At 49.6% G+C, this 27,028-nt stretch overlaps 10 protein-coding genes across 10 annotated transcripts; 4 read left to right on the forward strand and 6 right to left on the reverse strand.

The window, feature by feature from the left end:
- Nucleotides 1-2,007: 2,007 nt before the first annotated feature.
- Nucleotides 2,008-4,536, forward strand: PFICI_06620 (uncharacterized protein; the record flags this gene model as incomplete). The annotated part of the gene is made up of 2 exons (XM_007835201.1): nt 2,008-4,310; nt 4,368-4,536. 2 exons carry the CDS (start codon nt 2,008-2,010, stop codon nt 4,534-4,536), a joined length of 2,472 nt encoding a protein of 823 aa, XP_007833392.1.
- Nucleotides 4,537-4,684: 148 nt separating this feature from the next.
- On the reverse strand, nt 4,685-5,564 carry PFICI_06621 (uncharacterized protein; the record flags this gene model as incomplete). Its single annotated transcript, XM_007835202.1, has 3 exons — nt 4,685-4,912; nt 5,001-5,377; nt 5,465-5,564. The coding sequence occupies 3 exons, from the start codon at nt 5,562-5,564 to the stop codon at nt 4,685-4,687; spliced, it is 705 nt and encodes a 234-aa protein (XP_007833393.1).
- A 315-nt stretch (nt 5,565-5,879) lies between these two features.
- On the forward strand, nt 5,880-6,574 carry PFICI_06622 (U3 small nucleolar ribonucleoprotein IMP3; the record flags this gene model as incomplete). The annotated part of the gene is made up of 3 exons (XM_007835203.1): nt 5,880-5,975; nt 6,051-6,090; nt 6,159-6,574. 3 exons carry the CDS (start codon nt 5,880-5,882, stop codon nt 6,572-6,574), a joined length of 552 nt encoding a protein of 183 aa, XP_007833394.1.
- A 593-nt stretch (nt 6,575-7,167) lies between these two features.
- PFICI_06623 (uncharacterized protein) lies at nt 7,168-10,362 on the forward strand (the record flags this gene model as incomplete). The annotated part of the gene is made up of 1 exon (XM_007835204.1): nt 7,168-10,362. One exon carries the CDS (start codon nt 7,168-7,170, stop codon nt 10,360-10,362), a length of 3,195 nt encoding a protein of 1,064 aa, XP_007833395.1.
- A 323-nt stretch (nt 10,363-10,685) lies between these two features.
- Nucleotides 10,686-14,758, reverse strand: PFICI_06624 (uncharacterized protein; the record flags this gene model as incomplete). Its single annotated transcript, XM_007835205.1, has 5 exons — nt 10,686-12,625; nt 12,696-12,898; nt 12,970-13,100; nt 13,183-14,254; nt 14,316-14,758. 5 exons carry the CDS (start codon nt 14,756-14,758, stop codon nt 10,686-10,688), a joined length of 3,789 nt encoding a protein of 1,262 aa, XP_007833396.1.
- Nucleotides 14,759-15,285: 527 nt separating this feature from the next.
- Nucleotides 15,286-17,054, reverse strand: PFICI_06625 (uncharacterized protein; the record flags this gene model as incomplete). The annotated part of the gene is made up of 4 exons (XM_007835206.1): nt 15,286-15,882; nt 15,935-16,096; nt 16,150-16,661; nt 16,730-17,054. 4 exons carry the CDS (start codon nt 17,052-17,054, stop codon nt 15,286-15,288), a joined length of 1,596 nt encoding a protein of 531 aa, XP_007833397.1.
- Nucleotides 17,055-17,945: 891 nt separating this feature from the next.
- On the forward strand, nt 17,946-18,212 carry PFICI_06626 (uncharacterized protein; the record flags this gene model as incomplete). The annotated part of the gene is made up of 1 exon (XM_007835207.1): nt 17,946-18,212. One exon carries the CDS (start codon nt 17,946-17,948, stop codon nt 18,210-18,212), a length of 267 nt encoding a protein of 88 aa, XP_007833398.1.
- A 365-nt stretch (nt 18,213-18,577) lies between these two features.
- PFICI_06627 (uncharacterized protein) lies at nt 18,578-19,543 on the reverse strand (the record flags this gene model as incomplete). Its single annotated transcript, XM_007835208.1, has 2 exons — nt 18,578-19,338; nt 19,393-19,543. The coding sequence occupies 2 exons, from the start codon at nt 19,541-19,543 to the stop codon at nt 18,578-18,580; spliced, it is 912 nt and encodes a 303-aa protein (XP_007833399.1).
- A 763-nt stretch (nt 19,544-20,306) lies between these two features.
- PFICI_06628 (uncharacterized protein) lies at nt 20,307-20,810 on the reverse strand (the record flags this gene model as incomplete). Its single annotated transcript, XM_007835209.1, has 1 exon — nt 20,307-20,810. The coding sequence occupies one exon, from the start codon at nt 20,808-20,810 to the stop codon at nt 20,307-20,309; it is 504 nt and encodes a 167-aa protein (XP_007833400.1).
- Nucleotides 20,811-21,787: 977 nt separating this feature from the next.
- On the reverse strand, nt 21,788-27,028 carry PFICI_06629 (uncharacterized protein; the record flags this gene model as incomplete). Its single annotated transcript, XM_007835210.1, has 1 exon — nt 21,788-27,028. One exon carries the CDS (start codon nt 27,026-27,028, stop codon nt 21,788-21,790), a length of 5,241 nt encoding a protein of 1,746 aa, XP_007833401.1.

Genomic DNA, 27,028 nt, shown 5'->3' on the forward strand with positions numbered 1-27,028 from the left:
AGAGAAACCCTTTGATTTGCTCAAAAGCATCGTGACAGTGACGGTCCTTAACGAAACCATATGATAATTATGACAGGTGCAATTGGCAAATCCCAGCCTTGGCAGGAACCAAGCGCACATGGCCAGAAAGTGTTTCAAACTCATAGCGTTGCGACCTGACGTTCCGTCTCAGGGGTTCCTTGCGCTTATGTGATGGAAATCTAACCATGGAGAGTACAAAAGGTCAATCTTCTGCTAAATATTGAATTTCCGCCTATGGAAAACTGCCATGAGTGTACTACTCCTGCGCCGCTACGTTGACGCTTTCTCCGCCCGAATGTTTTGTTCCACACGGGCATGAGGTCTCGTGTTCACTAAAAGCTGCTCATAACGAAGCTAGCCGCTCGAATCATAATCCTTCTAAGGTACGATTAGTCGGCTGATTCGACTCGCAGAAAACTCGGGATTGGAATATAGATCAGGGGAAAAGAAAACCTGTGAGACAAGTCTTGCCAAATCGCAGAGAAACATCAAAATCTTTCGTCATTCTGTCAGCAACAAGATTCAAAATCAGGTTGGGGCATGAATTCTCATCTCTGTTTATAGTCTCTTACTCTGGCTTCGGTCATTTTGATGTGTAAGTATGTGTAGTAGTAATGAATTTTAGGGTTAGCTAGCTGGAGAGCAATAGATAAGCCAACACAAGAGCTCTGGTTATCTCTGCGATCGCCTCTTTCTTGCCTTATTCTACGCATCCATCATACAGATCTTCTGTCTCTATCTATGTTCCTCGTATTCAGTATATGTTTTTTTTTTTTTTTCAGAAGCTTTCTGACAAGACTTCGTCAATTCTCGAGACAGGAGCTTTAATGTCTGAAGCAGAAGTCTTCATCAAAGCCTACCAAGTTGTCTCCTACTCAGGAAACAGGTGCTTCGATAAAAGAGAGCATAGAAAGGGCGAAGCAATTACTCCACAGAAGCGTAAAAATACAAGCCGTGACCAGCCCATTTAAGTCATAGTCATATTAGAAATAATCACATTAAGCATGCGACGTGCATTCTGCGGGTACTAACCGCCAAATATAAACATGTGCATATTTGCGGTTGCAGGTTTAAGTGTTATCTTCACCAAGTTATGCATTGACTTAATAGACATGTTTGACACGTCAAGGTGCAGGCAAACTTGCAGTAATTTGAACCAATCGTAGTTACCTGAAGACATTTCACTTCCTGTGCGTGGGTTAAAATTGCAGTGCACTACGTTATATGATAGGACTCCGATCCTCAATCGCCGCCATCATTGACGAGCTTCGAGGATCGGCAATGCTAACAAATGGCCCTCCAAAGCAAGCTGTGCTATATTCTTACTTCATGACAGCATATTCTATTATACTCCCCCAAGGATCTAGATTTCTTTTTACTTGAACATTCAAAGACCATATAGTGGTTCGCAACCTCTGTAACTGCGACGGTCCACATGTGCATGCTACATGTACTTCTCTCTATACATGAGGTGTGTAAGTATTATATTCACAAGTACGGGTGTGGCTTGCGCCAATGCACATGCGCATACCTCACTCAACATTTCTAGGCACTCAAAATGTGACAACGTAGTCTTTAAATAGAATTATTGTAAAAATAAAATGGCTATAATTATTTAGCTGGATTCCTTTTACCAATGACTTGAGAAAAACCAATTTCCAAGTAATATCCTTCAACCTGGGCAAGTCGCGACTCCAGCTGGCCATCAGCTGGCTCCCACGCACAAGGAGCTCCTAGCAATGACGCGCTACGCTTCTACGCTACGGCGGATGGGATGGGGAGAGCTCCAATATTTTTCGACCGACCGCAAGCTTCGAGATCTCCTGCTCCAGTGCCAGGTGACGACTATCAAGCTCCAGTCGCAGCTCAATTCAGCAACTCAGCCATGCTCAGGCAAGTAGACTGTCATGCTCGGCCACCTGCAGCCTTGTCATCGCTAACATATGACGGCCAAAGTAGCATCCGTCCATAGGCTTCTCACCCACTATGCGGTCGCAATTGACCCGCCATGTCTTGCGACGCTTGCGTGCCCACCAGGGCATCCCTCCGTGTCCGACGACAAGGCCATCTCTACGCCGATATCCTGCCGCTGCACGGATCGCGAGACCAGTTCAACGGAGGACGTTTCTAAACTTCTTTCAAAAGGCACCCCGGATTTTGAAGGAACCCGAGGTCGAGCCCGGTTTCGAGTCGTTACTCAAGTATGGCGCAATGAAAAATGAGAATCTTCGGCCGCCGCCGAGGGAGGAGCTTGTCAAAGGGTTCAGGGACTTTTTCAAGTACAAAAAGGTCAACAACCGCCCAGTCAATGCCATGCAAGCACGAGTGGCGCACCATGTTTTGAAGCACTTGAATGAGCCTGGCGAGCGCAGTGCCGAATTCACCTTGACTCTGGCCGACCTGAGGACAGCACAGATTTCACTTCAACAGCGACCCCGCGACGACCCCACCGAACTCCTCGAGCTTGCAAGAGCCTTGTTTCTACAGATTCGCGACCTGGCGAAACAAAAGGTCCGGTCGTCCCGGTATTCCAGGGGTGGCGAGAGCAAGAGTGCCGCTGTCGAGTTGTTCCCGGATATTGCCACTCTTCTCAGAATCTTGACACAGCACGGAAAGTCACTCGAGGCACGACACCACTTGTTGACATCGTGGCAGTCCCTTCAAAGCGATACAAAACTGGGTTATGGCCGTACAAAGGGCCTCTGGATACCGGTGCTCCGTGGCCTTGCGCAGGAGGGAAGGGAGGAAGAGCTATTGGACTTCCTTGCAAAGATGCAAACCCGATCTGGCCTTGAATTTGGCCGTTCTGTACATGAGATCATGACAACATTCTACGCCAAGAAAGATGATCTTGAGACAATGAAGGAGTGGTTCTACAAACCGATCGAGCCCGCACGCGCAGACGACGCATCCGTTTCAGAGAACGGCATCGCCGAGACAAGCTCGACTTCTCCTCCAACGCCAGCGCAGCAAACCTATGCAGAAGTATTCCGATGTGCCATGCGAAACAATGATACCGAATGGGCCATATCGGAGTATCAATTATTAACGGATACTCTTCCTACACTTTCAGAGACACATTACGCTGAAGAAGCAGTTCTGGTTATATATCGATTTGCAGTACTGCTCCTCGGCAAGGGGCCTGAACATATCGAGCACATGTTCAAGAGTAACCCCGATCCCAACTTCCGACCCAATATCTCTATTGTCAATGCCCTTATCGAGGCAGCTGTCGAAAAGGGAGATCCCTACATGGCCGAGCGACTAGTAGCTTTGGTTCCCAAATTCGATCTCGAGCCTGATAGAAGGCATTATAGTCTGATTATGGACTACAGAATGCAGGCGGGGGATCTGGACGGTGCCTTTACCGCCTACCGATCCCTTCAAAACTATGACAATGATGAAGACGATTGGCCTCTTCTCAACAAATTGATTCGTGGGCTATGCAGCTCGCCATCCCCAAATCATGACAAGGTGTTGGATGTCACAAGCTACCTGGAACAACTGGCCGCCACTCTAGAGCCGGAGACCGTGGTAGCATTATGCATGACATTCATGAAGAATGACGAGCAATACGAGGTGATAGATACGCTCTCTTTACACACGGTACACTACAGTTGGAGCGAAAGAGCGCTCATTTCCAAGGCCTTTACCGGGTTCTGCCTGGATACAGCCAATAGTACGGCTCGCGTGTGGGATGCTTACGCTTTACTTCGACAATTCTTTCCTGACACAGCCTTGGAGGACAGAGTAAAGATCATGGATACTTTCTTTGATCGAAAGCGTGCTGATATGGCCTGCCACGTGTTTGGGCACATGCGACAACATAGCAATCCAAAGTATCGGCCGACGATAGAGACATATGTCCGCTGTCTCGAAGGTATTGGCCGGAGCCCTGACTTGGAGGGCCTCAAGTTGGTGCACAACATGCTCAAGATGGATACCACGGTACAACCTACCACGCAGCTGTTCAACGCATTAATGATTGCATACACAGCCTGCGAAGAGCCACAACGTGCAATGGAGTTTTGGAAAGACATCGACAACTCTGCCGAGGGCCCTTCCTACCACTCACTGGAGATTGTCTTTAGGACTTATGAAATCACGCCATTTGGCGACGAACCAGCAAAGCAGCTTTGGGAGAAGCTTCATAAAATGGAGATTGAGATTCCTGTCAACGTGTTGGCAGCTTATGCTGCGGTTTTGGCTAGCAACAGCCACATGGAAGAGGTCAAGAAGATCATCGAGGACATGGAGGCCAACACTGGACAGCGGCCTGATGTCATGACGTAAGTTCATTTGAGCCCTTATATGAGTGTCTTGTCTCGGTATTAACCCCTCTATAGTCTCGGCGTGGTTTACAATGCTCTGCCCAATGACGACTTCAAAGATGAATTCGAAGCATGGTCGAAGGAGTGGTTCCCACATGTCTGGGCCCAATTGGAGAAGATACGGAGGAGGCGAGACGCCGAAGGCTTCCGGACATTCCAGATCACGCGACCCTGGAAAGCGTAAGATGATGTCGCCATGTAATTGTACAAAGAGTTATAAAGTTACTCATACACACGAGGCGTGTGTATCTATCTGTACAAAATCGAATGCGAACCAATCTATTGTACAATTTTGTCATTTTAGACATTTTCCGGTCAACTTCCTTGCTATTTTAAAGATAGTTGCCCATCTTGCCTGTTGCTCTAGTTTGTGGTCCCATGAAACGCCTCTCTCTCTTCAAGAGTTCAGGGTGCTTGTGTACACTGGGGTGGAGTCCAAGCCCAATCGCTCGCCGGATCGCCTTTGCAACCTTGCGTTGGTTGACTGGCCTCAGGCCAGTGTGTGCAGCCTTCTTTATGCGACCGTGTGGTGTGGTGAATTCTGAGATGAAGGAAAAGTTCTAGTTCTTTAGATCAGCGTGTGCTCCATCTCGCGATTTTCGATCCTTGACGATATGCTTGCTCGCCTCCTTTCTTGTGGTCACCTACCCTGTACATATCCAGCGGCTTCAAACCCAGCAGGTCGACTAGGTCCCTTTCAACATTCGAGATCTTGCCCCATTTCGACATCTCGGCGGACGACAAGTCGCGCGGCGCATACACGTCGCCGAGCTTCCACCGCCGTGGCTGCTGGCGCATGTAGTCCTCGGCAATGTTCTTGCCGCGCAGCTCCTCCTGGACGTTTGGCCGCAGGGATTCGCCCGCGGGCGCTTGGTCGCCGCCGCGCCTTTGCGAGACGCGCATCCGATCGAAGATGGACTTCATGGCGGCATTGCTGTTTCGCTGTGTTGGCCTCGACGAGGGTGAGGAGGGCTTGTCGAGGTCCAGGAGGGACGAGCCGGAGTTTGGCTGGCCAATGTCCCGGACTGTTGATACGATTCCATCATGTTAGCTTTTTTTGGTTTCCATTCTCTTTTGGGGAAACTGCAGGGATGAATCGCATAACTACTTACGGGCATTTCGAGCACCTGACTGGGAGAATTGGCAGACCTGGGCCTTGAAGTATGTCTGAGCGGGCCTCGCGGCACTCAATAGTGGTATCCTCGGCGGCATGTTGGAGGCTGTGTGATGGACTGATTGAGTGTAGCAGGTCAGGAGCTGAAGCTATCCCCAATGGCCAATTGAGACATCGCCCGAGTTCGCGGCGCTACCCAGATATTTTTGGCGTTGCTAATCTCACCTAGCTAGATGCAACATCTCTGGTAGCTGCATATCTTATCAGTCTTATCGATAAAGCGGGACGCATGGTGGGCGGGCGCCAGGATCCATAAGAAATTTAGATGATGGCTAAAGTCCATTGACGATTCCGAGCTTCAGTTTTGCTAGTTGCAGTCGTCACGGCTCATAACATCACCAAAAATCGCAATCATGGTGCGCAAACTCAAGCATCATGAGCAGAAGCTCCTCCGAAAGGTCGATTTCATCACCTACAAGCAGGATAATGACCACAGAGATGCTGCAGTTGTATGTACCACCAAACGCTTGTCGCTGCCATAGTGGGCACCCATGGTGTATGCGCCTGCTAATATTCCTGCCTAGATCCGTCGTTATATGATCCAGAAGCCCGAGGACTACCACCGTATGTACCACGATACTCCTACGCCATGGGCAATCAAGCCTGCGAATTGAAGCTGACTTGGAAAACAGGCTATAACCGTCTCTGTGGCTCCGTCCGGAAACTCGCACATCGCCTAACCCTCCTGCCACCCGACAGCCCCGTGCGGCGCAAGCATGAGGATCTGCTGCTCGAAAAGCTCTACGACATGGGTATCATCTCCTCAACCTCCAAGCTCAGCGCCGTCGAACACGACGTGACCGTGTCGGCGTTTGCCCGGCGGCGGCTGCCCGTCGTTATGACCCGCCTCAAGATGGCCGAGACGGTGCAGGCTGCTACAAAGATGATCGAGCAAGGCCACGTCCGTGTCGGTACCGATACCATTACCGACCCGGCTTACCTCGTCACCCGTAACATGGAGGACTTTGTCACTTGGGCTGTGGGCAGCAAGATTAAGAGGAATATCATGAAGTACAGAGACAAGCTGGACGATTTCGAGCTGCTGTAGAGGACTTGATTAGGGAAAGTCTCAGTCAGGAGCATATGAAAAGAAAACAGGCATCAGCGCAGTTTACCAGAGAGGTGAACTCGCTAAGGTGTGGGTGCATTGCATTGCAGGGCGTTTTGGTGTTATCTTCCAAGTCCAACATCTTGGATTCATATACCTGGAATTAGGAGCAGGAATAGCTCTTTAATTCCATCATTATTTGAATGGGCAGCATGATGCATATCTTCTGAACCCGGGATGCAGCGGTTATTGCTCACTATTGCAAAACGTGAATTCCGTGTTTCTACTCGAATGAATATTCGATAATCATAGACCTGCGCATATCCAACCTGGAAGTAACTTTTGTCGTTGGAGATGAAAATGATTTACAAGCTGGAGTCCATCTGAGTTGCTGCCTTGCAATCAATTATACGACTAAAGGGAATCACGTGACAACGTGTTCGTGAATGCCTAAGTGACCAAGAGCCAACGCGTCTCAAAGCACGCTTTAACCCTCTATTTAATAAAGAGACAGAGCCCATATCTGAAAACAAACTCATGGATTATCAAGTTGCCAACTGCATGATTCGACATCGCGGGTTGCCTATTTCGCCATGGCGCCCCCACCAGTAATCATCTCCATTTCGGATGACGAGGTCACAGCTTCCGGAGATGAAGCCGATGTACTACCATCCACATCACCAATCCGGGATGTCAAACCAAGGAAGCGCAAAATACCATCGCAAGTGCCAGAGAAGATTGAGTGGACAGATGACGATGATGAACTGTCCTATGATACCTTCAAAAAGCGCAAGATTGACGAGAAACCGGCTAAGGGCAAGGGTAAAGCCAAGGCCTCGGAGAGACCAGCAGCGAAAGCTGCAAAGGGCAAACCTCGGGTGAAGGTCCGGCCTGGAGATCATGATGATCCAGAAGAGAATCTGCCAGATTACCTCAAGCAACGTCGCCGAGCGTTTGACCAAGATCGCAAACGCCTCCAACAGGCGGGGTTGAAGCTGCCTCCTACATATGACGACGTGGACTTTTCCGACGATGAGCGCTACGGACGGCTGGAAGAGAGGCCAAAGTTTGACGAGAAGAGTGGCGTCAAGCCTAGTCGTGCCTACGAGGACATTGTCCTTCCGCATTCCTGTGGCATCATTCCCGCTCCGATTGCGCAATACCTTCGCGATTATCAGGTCGAGGGTGTCAAGTTTCTTCATGAACTATTCGTCTACCAAAAAGGAGGTATTCTCGGAGATGACATGGGCTTGGGAAAGACGGTACAAGTGGCAGCTTTCCTAACTGCCATGTTTGGCAAGACTGGAGATCAGCGAGACGCCAAAAGGATGAGGAAATTCCGATGGGCGACTGACCGCTGGTATCCCAAGGTGCTCATCGTATGTCCAGGATCATTGACGCAAAATTGGAGGCAGGAGTTGGACCGCTGGGGATGGTGGGCGACTGATCTCTACCATGGAGCCGGCAAGGATGACGTTCTCGCCGCCACTCGAGCTGGCAGTCTTGAGATCATGATCACGACCTATACCACATATAAGAACAACCAGAATGCAGTCAACAGAGTCGCTTGGGATCTTGTAGTTGCCGACGAATGCCACTGCCTGAAAGACCCTGGTTCTGAAGTCACAAAGGCCATGACGGATGTCAATGCACTGTGCCGAATCGGGCTCACTGGCACGGCCATTCAAAACAAGTACGAAGAGTTATGGTGCATACTCAACTGGACGAAACCGGGCCTCTTTGGAACACTGGCCGAGTGGAAGCATACCATCAGCAAACCTCTGACGATAGGACAGTCTCACGACGCGACCATTCAGCAATTGAGCAAAGCGAGAAAGACGGCAAAGAAACTAGTAGAGAACCTTCTTCCACAGTTCTTCCTTCGTCGCATGAAGAGCTTGATTGCTCATCAGCTGCCTAAGAAGAGCGACCGAGTTGTTTTCTGCCCATTGTCCGAAATACAGCGCAAAGCGTATCAGAACTTTACAGACAGTCCTCTTGTAGAGATTGTCAAACGTGCCTACGACGACTGTGAGTGCGGCTCGGGGAATAAGCGAGGATTTTGCTGCCACGAGAAGACTGCAGAAGGCGAATCATGGAAGGCTTTGGTTTTTCCATGCGTCATGTCTCTGCAAAAGCTCTCCAGTCACCTTACCCTGTTGATTCCTTCCCATTCAGAAACCAAGGAGAAACACGATAGAGATATGAGATATCTACAGGCTGCAATGCCAGATAACTGGAAGACATTGTATAACCAACGAGAGTCACTTTTGAGTCTCTCCAACCCCGACTTTTGTGGCAAATGGGCAGTTTTGAAGAAGTTGCTAGCATATTGGCATTCCAACGGAGACAAGGTCCTGGTATTTTCACACAGCGTGAGGCTGCTGAGAATTCTCCAGTACTTGTTCAACAACACAAGCTATAATGTCAGCTATCTGGACGGATCTTTGTCGTACGAAGACCGTCAGAGCACAGTCGACGACTTCAACACAGACTCGAACCAATTCGTCTTCCTCATCTCCACCAAAGCTGGCGGTGTCGGCCTCAACATCACATCTGCAAACAAGGTCGTAATCATGGATCCCCACTGGAACCCTTCCTATGATCTGCAGGCCCAAGATCGTGCATATCGTATCGGTCAGGTCCGCAACGTGGAAGTCTACCGTCTCATCTCTGCCGGCACGATTGAGGAGATCACGTACGCCAGACAGATTTACAAGCAGCAGCAGGCAAACATCGGCTATACTGCTTCCAACGAGCGCCGCTACTTTAAAGGCGTTCAGCACCAGCCTGATCGTAAAGGCGAGATCTTTGGTATTGACAATCTCTTGTCTTACAGACCAGATGAAGTCAAGTTACGAGACATTGTGAACAAGACAAATATTGCCGAGGCCAAAGCTGGCGTCAGTCTGATGGATGTTGACATGGAGCAAGCTGTTGAAGAGGCCTCGCAGGAAGGTCTGATCAAGAAGGAAGAAGACCCGGGCAATGATAATGGCGGACTGGGCCATTTGGCATCTCTTCTAACCAAGCAGGAAATTGGCGATGTGGATAAGAAGAAGGCCAAGGCACGAAAGAGCGATGTTGTGCAGGCCATTCTCGTATCTGCGGGCGTGGAATATACCCACGAAAACTCGGAGGTCGTGGGATCTTCCAAGGTGGAAGACAGAATCTCGCGGCGTGCAGAGCTCGAGGCAAGCCAAGATCAGGGTGAGACTGCCAGAGCCATCTTTGACAGCCAGGATCCCGGCATCGATGACGCAGATATCGAGACGGGCAATCTCAGCTTCCACTACAACCCGCCCGACGACGTCAAGCAGCGGCAATTTTGCACAATGGCCAAGACGTTTGGATTTCCCAATGCCACAGAGTTTGCGCTGGCGGTGGAGACCATGACCCAGGAACAGCGCAGGAACACCTTGGAACTGTTTTATACCAAAAGACTGGAACGTTTGAGGGATTTCGGTATGGTCAAGTCTGAGAACGAGGGCAAGCTGCCTGTAGATGCCCAGGATGGGGTCAAGGACGAGGTGAAGCCTGATATCAAGCTGAAACCAGAGGACTCAAAGCCAGATTTACGCAGTGAGCAAAAATATGCATTGCAAGCCACGAATGAGACAAAGGTGAAAGGTGACGGGCCAGGAAATCCTTCAGAGGTTGGGAAGAATTCTATCAAGACGGAATACAGCAAGAGCGCATCAAAAAATGTGCGTTTGACGACCAAGCACGAAGAGTCACCGAAGGCATTGATTTGGACCATTGACGATGACGATGACGATGAGCTATGATTATCTTTTGTAGTAGCTGATTTGGATATTCCGTATGATACCCCAACATGCTTTTGATTTCATTGCCATGTTTACAAACGTCCTGAATGTCTTTGTAATGTGAGAGTTGTGAAAAAAATCGAAAGAGATAATACGAGAGGCAATTCACAAAAAGAAGGAGAAAATTCGTTCGGTTGACGGTGCTAAGCTCCGTAGTTGTGTACCCTGCCTTCCCTATACTCTAGAACATGTTCTCAGTAGAACACAATCTTTGAATATTCTCAAGCGAAGATAGAATAAGAACCGTCGACGCCCACGGAGCTACGTCATTTGACATGAATAGTCTATGTCCGCCCTGACTGTGAAGACTCGGCCACAATCTCGTCCATTTGCTTTATCAATGCCTCAATTCGTTCCGATCGCGTTGGTCTGGGTGGATACGAGTATTCATCTTCGGACTCACTAATCGAATCGTCAACCGAATCGTCAACTGAGTCGTCCTCCCAGGTGACGCCGACCTGTTCCGCCGCCAATACTTGTTCTGCGCTCATCTTGGCTGCTCGCAAATCTTCCAAGACATGTTCCATTCGAGGGGCCCAATAGCGGATCAAGAACTGTTGAAGGCTATTGCCAGAAGATTGAAGCTCGTCGACAAACTCTTCTACCAAATCATCCAGAAGGCCTAACAATTCGTGATCCTCTTCTTGGATTTCATCAATCTCGTTCTCGCATACAGGAACGTCCTTCCACTTCCACGGTATGTCCTCGTTATCAGATTTGACCAATTTGTGGCAGCATGTATGTCTGAGTTCAAGAGCTTCGAAAGTGAAGACCTTTAGAGCGGACAAGGAAACATGATCCCACTTGACAAAGTCGACTTCCAGTAGCTGCAAATAGGTTGACAAGTTATGGGTACTTTGCCAAAAGTCCGTTGTCCCATTTTCATCATTTTCAGATTCCCATGCCGACTCTGAGCCGATGGTTTCCCACTCCGAGGATGTATCATTCTCTGTGTTGATGCCATTAATACGTTCCGGGTCCGGATAGCCTTGGCAGACCGACTCGTCGTCTGTGTCGTCCTTGTAGCTATCGGATACAGACTCGGCCCTGGATGACGAGACTTCCTTTACTCCTTCGGAAGAGCTTTCATAACCTTCACAATCGTTGTAGTAATGTATGTGCACTACATCCTTGTCCCTAAAGAACCATTGCCACAAATTTCGGAAGAATATGGTTGTAGTGCTGCAACCAGCCCCAACACAGCCACAGCGGCACTTGTCAAATAGTCCTAGAGGAGCAATCCAGCGAAGAGCCTCAGCGATGTGATCTATTGCAGACTTCCTGTACCGATTGATTGATTTTAGGCACAGGAAATTAGCTGTCAATGTTGCACCCCACACGTCCCAAGACTCTGTGATGACCTGCGATATGTTGGCCCCGTGGTGAATGAACCAAACAAGCAGCTCAAGAGACTCTTCGTCTTCATCCCTCACGAGAGACTCACTAGAAGTCACTAAGATTTGTAGGGGACTGTTTCCATACTCGTCTTCATGATCCACATCTTTGAAGCCGCTGTCGAAAAGCAAGTCGGCAAAGGAGGAGATGCCTATGTTAAAATGGCGGCGGATATTTCCAACAAGATCATGATAGATGCAATCTCCACTTGTTCTGGATAAAATATCGACAAGACCCTCGTACTCTTGGGTTATTCTGAGATCTGATTCGAGAAGTCTTTCCACGACTCGTTTCATATGGCCATCCACAATTCGCGAATCGTCCAGTTGTAAGTGTTGGTACTCATATGGACTGAGATAGTCGAGAGCGGCTGTACGAAGCCCTTCTCTGAAGTGCTTAAAATTCGAAATCATCTTCATTCTGACCGCTTGAGAAGCTCGGATTAGCAGCTGGCATGGAGAAATGATCGTCTTGGGGGACAGCTGCCAACCACGGGATTGCAACATATCGAAAGGGACTGAACATGGACAGTCTGTACATAGCACAGACGCACGGCCATAGAGACAAAGCCGCGACGAGTCTATAGCCGCGACCTCTAATGCGTATTTCCCACGCGCATCTCTGGTATCAAATCGTGTCGATCCGTCCTCGGCAGCTTCAAGAAGAACCTCCAACAGCTCATGGTTGGGGCTAAGTGCGGCAAGATGGAACGGTGTCTGAAGCGCATGGCTTGTTTCTTCCAAGGTGGAAACATCCGTATCCAGAATGGTTTGTACGCGATCTTTGTTGCCACTTATGATTGATGTGCTCAATGGACCCAAGCCATATACTGGAAAACTTTTGTTACTTTGGGTTCTTCACAGGCTGATGATTGTAATAAGGCTGGTTCAACCACATACCCTCTCGCCAAACAGGAGACCCAAGGATATAATGGATCTCATTGCTGCCAAGGTCATATGGGCCTATCATGGTCTCATATGGCCGTAGGCTATCACGCACTCGTATCGCAAGCTCGTCGTCGTATGAGCATAGCAGAGTCGCGACTTCCCCTAATGGGAACATATCTACCAAGTTGTAGCCGGTCGTGTAGTCTAGCGGGGATCTACCAACTCGAGCTATTAGCGCCGTTCCTACTTCATCTGGCTACGCGTTTGAAATACCGATGCAACATACTGTCCATAGTAATCGAACAAGATGCTACTTGGCGACCATCCTGCCACAAGACGCCTCGTTGAGGACAATGCGGTCATTAAGATTCGGGCAGAAATTTCCGATTTAGTTCTCGCAAGGACTGCAAATAGAAGCTAGGGGATGTCAGCAACGATATAGAAACAACAGCACACGGGAAGTAATTTGGAGTCATATCCAAGGTGTCCAATTACCTACATCTATCCATTTGTGAAGCACCGACTCCCCGCGAAAGTTGACATCGTAAGGCGAGCATTCTTTGGTTCGATAAAGTTTCAAAATTGCGTTCATCGAACGGTCCAATATATATTCGAACTCGATATCTGAACAGTCAATATAGAAGTAGCTTTCCCGCATAAGGTCAATGAGCCGGAAGGCTGGAGATCTTGTCTCGTCTACCATTGGCCGCAAGGTTATGTTTGGGCTGATGCTCAAACCACCAGCCCCTGATGTCCATGAAAGGGACAGCTCCAGCGACACAGACAAGAGTTTTCGGAAGCCTGTATAGGACAAGGTTCTCTCATGAGTAGTAGATTTGGAATTGTATGCCCAAAAGTCACAGTCGGGTAGATGCTGAGGTTGTGTTTTTGTTTTTCTGACCATGTAAAAGTCGCCAAACTTCTCGACCTGGTGCTGTGTGCCTGGTTTCAAGTAGCAAGAACAGCTTCTGTGGGCAGTGAAAATCGAAGCTTCACGTTGCCGCCGAGTGATGGAAACCATTCGATCAACATCATGTGCGTCTCTGAGCTCGCTAGGCTTTGAGAGTAGTCTCCCCAAGATGAGCTGCGGCTGGCTCAAATTCGTAGGGGCACTACTGCCGTGTGTCAGTTCAGCAAACTTCTTTTCCATGACTGCTTCTACGGCCATCGCAATCGTGGTCGGTTGCACAATCGATTTTGATACAACGTCCTGCAGTTGACGTATATCTTGGCTTTGCTGCAAGACTGCACCATGAACTTGACCTGTTGACATTTGAACTGTACTCATGGCTCTGCCCACGTCATCGGAGAGGTGGCTCATGCTGGTATGCACGGTGTGGAAGTTTCTCTCAAGATTCTCATTGTTGTTTCTTCCCTCTGTCGTGAGCAAGTTGAGTCTACCCTCCATTGATCCTATCGAGGCTTGTGTGGGAGCAAGGGAGAGAGCCATGGAGTTCATTGATGTTTCCAAGGTTCCAATGCCAGACTGAAGATTCGTCACTAGCAATTGAGAATTGTCCACAGTTGCACGAATGTCGGAAATAGCTGTGTGGAACAGAGCGGTAGCCGTCCTTTGCTCATTTCGTATCAGCCGTAATACCTTGAGTGTTATGAAACATGAAGAGAACTCACAGCTCAACTACCTGTAGACTCGTCTGTAAGGCATTGTTGGCAGATTCAAGCTTCTTCTGCAGCTTGTTTAGAGTCGGTCTGTGAAATGGAAACGTGAGTTTCCTTTTCTGTTCTTTCAGCGTGGCTAGAACATCCTTGGGCTGACTATCGGTATTTTGAAGCGAGCCCAAGAAGAGTTTCAGGGCCCATAGTTCTTCTTCCACTGTTTTGAGCGATGGCAGCAGAGGCGATTCATGAATTGACAATATTGCATCGATTCGAGGAGCCGCCACCTGTAGAGCGTTGACAATGGCTTGTAGGGTGTTTGCTTGTTTTAAGATGGCAGATAATTCGGTCTTGCGATCTTTGACGCCTTCAACATAGGAGGCGACGCCTTCATAGACTTGCAGCCCGAGGGACACGATGCCCGCGGCCGACGCTGCAAGCCCGAAAGCCTCCGCCATTTCGATGGCGCTTCACTGGTAGAGAAATGTCAGGTCTGACCAAACATTGAGAACAGGAGATAATTGGAAAGAAAAGAAGATAATTGAAAAGAAAAGAAGTTTGTGGAATCAGAGCCTCGTCCTCGATCAGCAGACTCGGAAAGGAGGGGAATATGCAGACGACATAGCCACTATGCAGTGTAAAGCAATAGCACCCCCTCATTGGACAACGATACCAATTCTTAGCCGCCGGGGACGTCGGTCATCAATTAGCGAGCCTCGTCACGATTGTCAGGAGAGCAGCGCGACCTTTTCTACACTTGAATACTGAGCTGTCGGGTCAAGTTGAGCCGCCGAAGGCACGCAATTGGACGACATTGTCCGTTACAGCCTGGCGGCCTCTGATGGCGGCTAGCCTTGAGGCCGCATCTTCTTTCATAGCAAACTAGTAAACTAAAAATAGTATTCGAAAGTAATCTCTATATATTTGACATAGACGGGGCGTTGGTGGATCATTTGATTATGACCCAGCCTACACAGCTGACAGACTACGATTCGGATGCATTCCTTTGGGCAATGTACTTCCGGATCTGGTAGAAACCAAGTCCCAGTGCCCAGACAACGATCAAAACCAGCGCCAATCTCGGAGCAAAGATGGCGCCACGGACAACGACAAAACCGCTCACAGCTGCAAATACCAGAGGTACCAACAGAAATGGTTTGTAGGGACGCTTCAGGTTCGGCTCACGGAAACGCAAGATAACCGCACCAAGTACAGTGAGGAAGAAGAAAGAGTACTCGCCTAGTCCGTTAAACGTGACAAGAGCTCTGAAATTGCCGAGCAAGATGTATAGTGCCGAGACGATAGTCGACAAAATGATGGCATTCAAGGGCGCATCAGACCCTGATTGCTCGTTTGAGTCAGTGTTGCCCTCAGCGTTCTCAGGGGCAGCTTCTCTGCGAGGCTGGAGGCCAACGTGGCCAACGATTGAGAGGAAGCGTGGCACCCAGTCCTTGTTAGCTGCGGCCACAGCCATGCGGCCTGCGACAAAGGAGTTGCCTAGTAGTGATCCTGCGACGACCAGACAAATGAGAACGGCAGCTACAACTCCGACGACGGGACCTAACAGTCGCGTAATGGCGGTCTGAAATTGGAAGTCAGTGACTGTAGTCCGAACATATTCAAGTTGTACTTACCACTGCGACACTGTCCGTGGTGGAGACCACAGTCCACGGCAACAAGATGTAGTACCCGGCATTTGCAGCGAGGAAGCAGACTACTATCGCTGGAACAGCAGTGTTGATTGCCAATGGCAATTGGCGAGCGGGCTTGGACAGCTCAGCAGAAATGTAAATCGCCTTTCATTCACATTAGTTACGGGGATTGCGCGAGAAAGACCTCTGGATCTTACCTTGTCCCAGCCAGAATAAGCCCACAGTGCTCCATAGAGTGCGGCTGAGTAATGTCCGAGCAGCTCCCACTGGGATATCTTGGACCAGTCCGTCTCGCTGCCATCCGGATTGACGGTATTCCGGTATCCGAACCAAGACTTGTTGAACCAGTCACGTCCACCAATGTCACGATCCGGATCCGAGACTTGCAGTGCAACGACAACGATACCAGCAATGACGACGCCGGCAATACTCAGAAATTTAGTAAAGACAAAGAAGTTGTTGAGCCTGGTGCTGGCCTTGGTGCTAATCGAGTTTGCAACGTTCATGATCAGCAGGATCAGTATCGAGAGCAGCTTGTGTTCGACGGCATCGGCTTGGTCTGTCACGCCCAGGGCTGAGAATATGCTTTCGACGAAAACAATGCTCAGAATGGCTAGAGTTGCGGGCATGACGGCAACAATCCAGGTCCAAGCCGCCAAGAAGCCGAATATGTCGCCGAAAATGTACTGTAGATAAGGCTGAACACCACCTACAGGTTTCATCAGTATTGACCTCTGACTATAGAGTACAAAAGCTCAGATTGTGCATGTAGCATACCTTCACCGGGAATGGCCGTGCCCAACTCGGCCATGGTGCTCGCGCCCGTCCAAGCCAGCACGCCACCGACGAGCCATATAATAAGCGCAACGCCCGGCGATGGCACGTTGGTATCAATAGAACCGGGAGAGGTAAAGATGCCACTGCCAATCACAATGCTGATGACAATGGCAAAGGCCTCCTTGGCGCCGAGATTGCGCGAGAATGTGCCCGCCGCCTCCACATCGGCTACGGGCTCGGCATCACCATCAGTCTGTTGGCGAGACTCGGCATTCCGGAGCAGAGGCTCTTGCTCCCCGTTCTCACGGTTCTCCGAAGGTGACATTTCGTCGGTGCAGTCGGTTTATCAATGGGGTTTATCGTGGCAAGTGGATGAACAGAAGGGCACGTCGACGGAGCTGGCGAGGTTGGTGGTTACGCAGCGGGTGGATCGCGTCATTGGCACGGGCCCAACGTAACCGCTTTTAGGCTCAACCTGAATTTCGAACATTGTTATTCTCTAATCGCAAATCAAATCTCAATCGTGAGCAATCAGGACGATAGAAAGATGAGATTCCTCAGAAGAAGAAAGCAAGCATAATCGCATATTGTATTCAAGTGGTTTCATATTCGTCATTTAGTTCTGCCGAATGAAATGGTCAGAGGATAAGCTTCAAATGTTGCTTATTCCTGGCGGGGTATGTTATAAACATCTATTGCGCGAACGATGCTATGAAATCTCATGATACATACAATTTCACATGATATTTAGTTTGCAAAGACTCATAGGCAGGCCTGGAAAACAAATCATTTCGTCTCTCATTTATCGGATAGAAGGAAGTTTGGTTCAGCTTGCGTGAGTTGGTTTACATTGAACCTTGATGGTTGGATGTTCCTGGCACAAATCAAGCGCTGTATTTTAGTGGTGACTCCTCTAAGTTCTCCCCGCAATCCGTGAGTGACACTGGACAAGGGTCACCTTGTTTGTCTGTTTGTTGCATCTCCTGCGCCATGAAGCAATGGTCGTCACTATTTAAACAATTGATGTTCTTTTCTATCGTCTTGGCAAAATTACCCATTTTCCACACTTGATTTCAGTCTGAACTCATTTCAACCTATTCGCAACCTCCAGGACACACAAATACACAAGACACAAGTAAATATCATGTCCATCATACGCCTGATCATGACTGACACGAGTATAGAACTAATAGCCCGAAAGCTAGGTATTCCCATAATGCCTCAGAACAGCTCCAGCAACAACCAGCAAGGCGGCTCGCAGCAGAGCGGGAGCGGTCAGTCCTCCAACACTTCCAGCGACTACCGCGTCGCAAAGGATGCCGGCTTCGACAGCACCTACGACTTCATGCTGTCGCACGGTCTGCACGTGTCTGACCCTGATCAGATGGCCGAGGGCAAGGCCATCCTTCAGGGTTATCGAGATGCCGATGCCAGGGAGCAGGCATCCAAGGGCTCTTCCTCTTCTTCGGGAAACCGAAGATAAGACTCTCGGGAATTGACGATAACACGGAAATGATCAAGTGACGGGAGTTTCGGAATGACCAAGGAGGAAATGGTACGAATGTTCATGATTCGACAGTGAAAGGGGGGGGAATACTTTCGTAGTATTACAGCATGAGAACTTGTTTGAAGACGATTCGCACGGAAGCTAGAGCAGTTGAAATGACAATGGGCTTAGCATGAGTCTAATCATGTGCTTATCTATAAGCATAAATCCATGGTAGGCGTGGTTTACCTTCTTCGTAGAAAGACCTCATCGAGCCAAGTTCCGTGCCGTTGAAGTACAAGCTCAGCTGAATAGTAGTTTGCGGTTCTGGAGCTTTAATCTAACCATGCAAGCTATGACTCTCACTTTTTCAAGTCCAACAAGTAATTCACAACCAAGCTATATGCCTCGTCCCTGACCTTGGCATCATGAGACTCATCGTCCTTTGTCTTGTCCCACCCGTGCCTCACGCCGTCATAACGCTTCAGCTGCACATTTTTGCCCACGTCCTGGAGTTTCGTCGCCAGCGCCTCGGCCTCGGGCGCCAGTCTATCTTTTTCGGCCGTGATGATGAGCAGATTGTCAGGGAAATGTTCCGGATCGGCCTCGAGAACAGAAGCCCGGGGGTCGGACGGGTTTGCTCCAGGCGGCAGATAGGCGGAGCTAAAAGTGCTCATAAAGAACTTTAGTAGCGGCGGGATGGGAGGCAGAGCGCCGTTGAGCAACTTCTTCTCGGCTGGGTGCACCAGCATGCTAGTGGGAGGATAAAACGCCACGAGACCACGGATGGCATTGTTGGAAATCTTTGCCTGCTTCTCCAGGTCCGAAGCTGCGGCTAGGGCGAGATTCCCTCCAGAGCTGAATCCAGAGAGAACAATGTTTTTTACATTGTACACATCTGGATGCTGGAGAACGTATAACACGAGATCTTCTGCGTCTTCGACGCCGCAAGGGAAGGGGTACTCGGGCGCTAAAGCGTAGTTCGCGTCAAGGACGGTATACCCTGCCTCGTCGGCAACACGTCGACAGAAGGGCTCATCTGCGCCATGCCCATCAAAAACAAAGGCGCCTCCATTCCAATTGAGTAGTACCGGACTGGGCTTGCTGGCGGGTTTTGGTTGGTCTTGGTTGTGTCAGCGCTTGAATGGGTGCCAACTTATCGAGCGCGACTACTTACAAACATTGACCGTTATCCTGCGCTTTTCGTCGCGGGAAGGGATCGTGAACGAGTCATCGGGGCTAGGCGGTGTGGGCTTCTCGTCATCGGTATACCGGAGGTATGAAATGATTGCCTTGAGGCGAAAATACTCTAGATACGAGTGCGCCATGACTCTATCTAATGCAGTCGCCCACAATTCTTTGGGACGACGATCTCGAGTTGTATACAATGGTAAGCTCTTGGCGGGAAACCTTGGCGGAAGTGGCCGATAATCAGGACCAGCTGAAGAGGCGCAGCACAAAGATGCCTGAAATTACCACGTGATATGTATTAGCCATATATGTGCTATATATCGGCTAGGAATATTCTATAAGCACCAATATGTCTTCTAGCATTCAAAAATACGTATAAATCAGTGGTTCGAAGCAGTCAAGTTGAGAATCACAGAAGACTTGGTATTGACTATGATTATATTGAACTTGCCCCGCAATCGATCTTGGGTGTGGAGCTATTTCATATCAATGGCTCGTTGACGAGCTCTCGTACTCTCTGGTACAAGGAGCGACGATCGATTGCTCATCTAGATAATGTACATTAGACGGTATCATTTTGTTAATTAGTCCGTATATGCATAAGTTATCAATACCCAAATGATGACTTTGCTCCAGAGACTTTTCCATTTTTCCAAGTCCAACCAACTCCATGCGTGGTCTGCTACATACTTTTGACGAATCTGACGCTCATGCGGAAGCAGAATCTCCGGGAACCAAGTCCTCCTCGTGTGTGTAAGAGTTCCCTATTCCCGAAATTTGTTACAGTAAAGAAATGCCTGCCAGCTTGAACGGTTTCAGATGAAGAAAAAAGAAAAACAAGACATCCCTTACAAGAAAACCTCGTATAAATAAAGGCGATCACATCGGCACGCCTCTCCGTTATAGTTCTTCTTCCGACTCGGGCCGACAACGATCCCCAATCTCCAAGAACAATCCCGCATCCTCATCCTGTTCAAAAGAGACCCAGTTGGCCTCGGTGGCCGAGTCAGCAATCTCGAGCTGATAGTCCATGACCCCATCACACTCAAACGTGCCCACGACCGTGACCGTCGGGACATTGGGCGCGCTCACAAAGCGCAGCACACCCACCACGGCCCCGTCGTGCTCGCCGCTCGCCGCCACCACATTGACCAAGTCGTCGCCCGACGACGAGATGGGGTACCCCGCCGGGAACTTGGCCACCAGCGTGCAAGGGCCCCGGAGCTCGCCGCGCGGCACGTCAAAGTAGAGGACCGGCGAGAAGACGATGGTGACGTTGAGGTCCATTTGGATCACCGACGGTGCCCGCTCATAGCACGAGCGCCGCTGCTTGCCGCTGCTGACCATGGCCGCGGCGGTAGCCGTCGCTGTCAAGGCATTGGCTAGGATAAAATCGAGCCGCATCTTTTCTTTCTTTCTTTCTTTCCTAATAAGCTGTTTTGATATATCGCTAGAGACGAATATGCCTTGATGTAGATGTGGATATTGGTGTCGAGCTTCTTCGGACGACCTCCCAGTAGATAGTATACGATTGATAAACAGGGGCCAAGGGTGACAAGAGACTATGAGGTTCCGATATCCATGGTGATGGAACGTGAGGAGTACACAGTCTGGCTAGAAGAGCTGCCGTTTCAATTGCTCCAATAAATATCCTTCTCCAGACGTCATGGCATGGCTGACAACTCAGATCGCATAGTCTCGATAAGCTGTAGTGTTCACGCATAGTAAAAGGCTAAGCTCAGCGACATGTGCTCTGCCTTGCAATTAACGAGCTAACGGTGATTGCCGAGCACCAAGGACGAACTACTCCAACAGGTCTGCATTTCCTATGGGCTCCCGAGCTGAAGGTTTCGGGGTAAGTTTCGATGAGTAACGTAAATCCAGTGCTGGAAACGTCTCGGTGAGCCAGGCCTCTTGTATGGGTACGAAACTAGGCCGGAGCATGTGGTCTCAGTCGGCAAGCAATATAATAGCTTCTCCTCCTACCACACTGCAATGTGAAGTCAAACCGGTGTAGGTAGGTAACAATAGCGATTGCATTTTGGAACACTGGACAGACAGACACTTCTCAACGAGTTCTTTCCCCTCGAGGTATATATAACCACTTTTATAACCATTATTCTGTCTATACGTATGAGCTAAGGCTGCAAGGCCCCGCGTAAATCCGTTTGGGGGTATATTCTAGCTGGAGGTGTCGTTGAATTAAAATTGGCTGTATGATACAATCCGATTATAAACAAAAGAAAATTTCATTCTAGGACTCTAACATGCTCCCTGCAGTTGGACCCACATCGTCGTCGATTCGGGGTAACATGACAAGCATCGTGACCTCGTTTCAATATGAAATTCGTTGTGGCGTAGCCTCAAGACCTCAAAAGTTCTCAATAGCCGTTGCCGTTCGCATAATCTCCAGGTTGGGGGCTGACGGCTCCACTACCACTCGCGCTGCCGGTTCCTGAAAAATAGCTCTGGTCGATGCGGAAGATCCAGTCAAGCTTGTCACGCTCGTTGCGCGCGGCAAACAGCCAAGTATTGTCTGTGCCATATATGGCAAAAACGCCCGCCTGCAAGCGCTCACTCAAGCCACCTAAGCCGGGGCCAGCAGAGCTGCCGCCTAGTCCCGTCCAGATAGAAGATACAATCCGGCCCGATGATGTTCTACGATGACCAGGTCGGAAGTCTCCTTGTGCGGAGCCTTCTTCATCATCGTCATGTGGATCTTGTCCACTAAAGAGCGCCAGTATCTCTGGTTGACTATCAACTCTCGAGTTACGTAGGCTAACGATGGCCACCTCGTCGCCATCTGTGGCACTGTGGATGTGGATATATGGCCGCCGCAACTCAACGAAGCGCTTGACCCATTTGCTCGAGTCGTTGTTGGGAACTAGAAGGTAGCCCCCTTTCAGAACCTTTGGATTTTTGGGCACCCGAACTATTGTTGTGATCAAGGCAGGAGGGGCGCTAGATTCCGGAGCCACACCATCTGCTGGAGGTGCAGTATTTTCTGGACTTAGAATCTGAATCACTGGATCCGGGTAACTTCCCCATAGCTTGAGACATTTCTTGAGGATCAAAGTCTCGTGTTCCCCAAAGTCCGACTTGGGAACTGATTCTTCAACAGGCTCTTCCGGTGATGCTTCTTCATCATCCACCGATTCAGTCTTTGGCTCATCTGGGGCGGCAGTTTCATCCACCTCCTCGTTATTCTCAGGATCCTGGGGTTTGGGCGTCGAGGGCCGTGAAGACTGAGGGGTGTCGTTTAGGAGTGCATGAATAGAGTCATCATCATTGCCTTTAGGGATGGGGGAGAACTCGTCCGACTCAGACTGGTGATCCTCTTCTTCAGGCGGATTCTTTGGTTCTGGAAGACCGATTTTCTTGAGGAAGATTTGAGCAGCGCCTATCTCGGCAATCCGTCTTCGCTTCTTCTGGGCTGCAATGAAATCGCCAATGAGCGAAACGCCTCGCGGGCTCCAATTGTTCAAATTTTCTTCGCCCTTGACGTAGCCATGTTGACTATTGATTCTCCAGAGATCACCGACTCTTTTGATGGGCGCAGGACGCATAGTGAGTGTGTAGATGGTGCTTGACGAGTGGACGATGCGAATGTGCTGCCATAATGCAGACAGCATCGAAGCCTGTCTAATAAATGTTCTTCCAAGGATTTGACAGTAAATGTTCGTTGAGAACTTCATTGGCTCTGCGAGCTTGTCTGAACTGATGTCCCAAGACAGCGACATTTGCACCTTGTACTTGTCCACTGTCGTCCGATCCAGTAATAGTGAGTTGTGTAAACTCGAATCCCACTGGCCGCTAATCGTGACACTGCGGGTACCATTGGCGTTCTGGCGGAAGGTCGGTTTGGAGCTGAGCCGGAGAGGAATATCCGGAGCAGCAGCTGCCATATCAGGAACCTTTCCAGCGTGATCTACCAGCTGAATCTTTCCAACACGAACAGATGTGATATCATCCCAAGGTAATGCATCGCCAGAACTGTGTGTGAGATTAATAGCTATGCGCCTTTGAAGACCCTGGTGAAGTTGGAAAGTGCCAGTATCGAGCTCGCTAGTCTGTGTTACTTCGACTGGCACGTAATCGCCATTCTCCGAAAGTTCAAGAATCTGGACTCGAGCAAGGAGGTCGTGTTTCTCCTCGGTGAAAAAGTGTGACTCGTTGATACGAGCATCACGCTTTGGCTTGTTCTCTGCACCGGGTACAGCGTCTCGCATTTCGTCCCAACTAAGAAGCTTGTCGAGATGCATTGTAGAGACCTTTGCGAAAATAGCAACGCGCAAGTTGGTGTTCTGCGGTCCGAACAATGGCACGCTCATACTATGAACACTGTCAAAACGAATGGGTCCCTCATCAAAGTCCTTGATCATCTGAGTCGTGGTGACGCTGTCTTCTGAAACGCCGGGAATGAAAAGCTGGGCGTGCACATCAGTTCCCTCTCGCTCGGCAAAACCAACCATGTCGTGCATGACCACATTGTACTTGAGCGTGCTAGATGGAGCCCGAGCGCTTGAAGGCTCAAGAGACAATTTAAGAATGCCAATGGCGTGAGAAGTGTGGGGTGAGAGGACATCAAGGTTGAAGTCCTGAACCCGGCTGTCGAAGACTGCTTTCAGAGGCACGTCGACCTCGCCGACAAGGGAGTATTCCGGCATGCAAGTTTCCACAAACGGGTTGTCGAGCTTGAAATGTTGACTATACTCTGGCTGATCCAAATACTGATGCATCTGCCTCATTTGTCGAACTCGGTCATGAAGCTTCTCGAGACTCCAGAGGTGCACCACGGTATGCTTATAGTCAACAACCCGGATGCCAACACATGGTTTCTGTGCCTCTTCCAGGGCAATGTCGTCACCCTCATTTGACACTCCGTTAAGCACCATATCGTAGGATGAGCATAGGGCGTGTCCAGCGTCCACAACGGTAAATTGAAAGACAACGTTCTCGCCAAGCTCCTCGCTCATAATTTGCGCTTCTTTCAGGGTGGCGGCGTGTTGCAGTACCTTCTCAGCCATTTGCACGTAATGACGACTCCTCCAGTGCGCGAGTGCCTTCTTGGCTCTTTCGACCTCTTCTTTCGAAAGCTTTGGCTTCGCTTTTGGCCTCTTTAGTGGGTCGAGCTTCTCAATCTTGGCCTCAAACTCTTGCTTTTGCGCCTCGAGCTGTTTCTGCATATCGGCCTTTAACTGAATCAATGTCTCTTCCATTCTAACCTTCTCCTTCTTGATTTCCTCGAACTCGACATTTCCAGCTTCGGCGTCCTTGAGTTGTTCCTGATACTCGCCCTTCTGTTTCTCCAATTGTGTCTGCATGACTTCACGGATTTCCTTCAGTCTGTCATCGTTCTCGCCGGCTTTTGGGGTCGAAGGTATCGTCAGTGCCGTGTCAAGGGACAGGTTGTCAATTGTGCCTGTCGACATGTACTTTTCCCGTACAGGGTACGAAGTCACCGAGTCCAAGTCCTCCTCGCCCTCCTTGCCAAAGACACGCTCTGCTCGGGCACGCTGCACGTCTTCAAACAAAGCATTGAGCTCTTCATCGGTCAATTTGGCCAAGTTTTGCTCCGTCTGGCCTAGAATAGCACCCGCCGCTTCGCGTCTTGCGTATGACCAGTCGGAATCAGTGCCACGGAATGGGGCAGGAGACTCTGGCCGACTATCGCCAATGTCAGATCCCGCTTTGCTGATTGACCTCTCGTGAGTGGGCCTTGTCGGGGTAGGTGAGGTGCGGTCGAGGCCCAGTTGAGTTGCTGTCACAGATTGACGCAGCAGCGACTGCCGGGTCTCATCACGCTCAGCTTTGGCTTCCATGGGATGATTAAATCTGAAAATGTGGAAATCTCCAAGAATAATGCGGTATCCTGAATGCAGTCGACTCGGTTCACTTATTCTTTTTCCATTCACCATGACAGCAGCGCCTTCGTTGGGAACAATCGTCACAGTACCATCTGCGGCGTTCTCGAATTTGCAGTGCTCATGCAATATACGCGTGCCGTTCAACCGGATGTTGACTTGATTATCCGCGTTTGATTCCACATTTCCGACAGTCGTCGTACCGGGCTTGAGATTGTACACCAAACACTCTGCGAGAAGGGGATCGTCAGATAAGTTGACCAAATGGGGCATTTTCTTGGGTGTATGCAACCCAATGAAACCCTTCTCGATGCTGATTCCAAGTTCTTCCAGTGCCGCTTCACGTTCTTTATGAATTTCTTCCGTCTTCAGCAGCTTCTCTTCCCAGGTTTGGTTTAGATCCGTCAGCAACTTCTCGCTCTGGCTGAGTTGCTCGGCAATTTCGGCTTTCGAAACCTTCTTGACTGTGCCGTCTGAAGATGTGATACTAACGATCTGCTGCTCGAGAGGTGTTCCTTCAGCATAGACTTCATCGGGTGGGACGGCAGATCCACCACTTCCACCAGCAGCGGCACCTCCGCCGCCACCGCCCAGTTTACTTCGCAACAAGGCAAGTTCCTCTTTGAGCTCCCTGATCATGCGAGCATTCGCGTCTTCGTTCACAACAGCGTGGTTCTTGATACGTTTGGCGGAATCGGCGTAACGCAGGGTGCTTAGGGTTTCGTCATAATTGATGTCGGCCGGACTGATAGCTGCTATCATGGCAGTCATACTGTTTCCTCCCAGAGAGTCCTTCAAGAGCCACGTCAAGACACTGTCTCGGTATGGAACCTGACCTCCAGCTCCTCCTCCTTTCTTCTTCTTTCCGGTGGACAGATCGGCCAACGCTGCAATGACACGACCCAACGTGGACAAGGATCTGTTGATCTCAGCACCTTCTTTGAGACGAGCTCCCGTGGCTCCTGTAGAGGTCGCACGCTCTGAACCAGCAAGATCCACCAGACTGATCTTGGCAGCCTTCTCCATTGCCATTTTTGTCTCCGGATCGAACCTTTTCTGAGTCACCATGAGTGTAAAGACAGCGTGACTTCGACTGGATGTTTCGTTCATGTTCGTCGCGGCGACTGTTCTTGCCTTGTTACCCTCGTCCATGAGGTTTTCAATCTCCTGAAAGCTTGTAACAACCAACTTTGCCAAATCTTCAACATACGGACCCGTCGAAGGATGCTCTCGAACCTTGAGATTGCCTTTGGTTGATGGATTCAGCAGGTCGCGGACACGCTCGTTGTAGATTTCGAGATATGAGACCTCGACGGTACATTTTAGATTCGAGTCTTGTTGCATCTGCTCAATACGCGTGAACATGTCTTGGCAAATTTTCGGAATGATACCATGTTCTTTTCCGTATCCCATCATGGAATAGGACTTTCCGGAACCGGTCTGACCATATGCAAAGATACAGTTATTATAGCCCTGGAAGGCATTATCCAAGAGGGGTTTGCCCAAATCGTCGTGGAGATGATGCTGTTCGGCATAGTTTGGGTCGGCTTTGCTGAAAGACCAGTAGGATCTGTCAAAGGCAAAAGCTTTCGGAGCATTGTCTTTTGCGCCTTTTCCACCACCGCCCGAAGCGTCCGGTGGCGGTGTCAGGACGGTTTGGTTTCCGTTCATTTCGACGATACATTTTGACCCTCTCTCGATTTCTCTGCTATTGAACGGCCGCACTCGCACCACCACCTTGATGTTTCCGCCTGCCAT

This window comes from Pestalotiopsis fici (assembly GCF_000516985.1).
Source record: "Pestalotiopsis fici W106-1 unplaced genomic scaffold PFICI_Scf_4, whole genome shotgun sequence".
NCBI classification, from domain to species: domain Eukaryota; kingdom Fungi; phylum Ascomycota; class Sordariomycetes; order Amphisphaeriales; family Sporocadaceae; genus Pestalotiopsis; species Pestalotiopsis fici.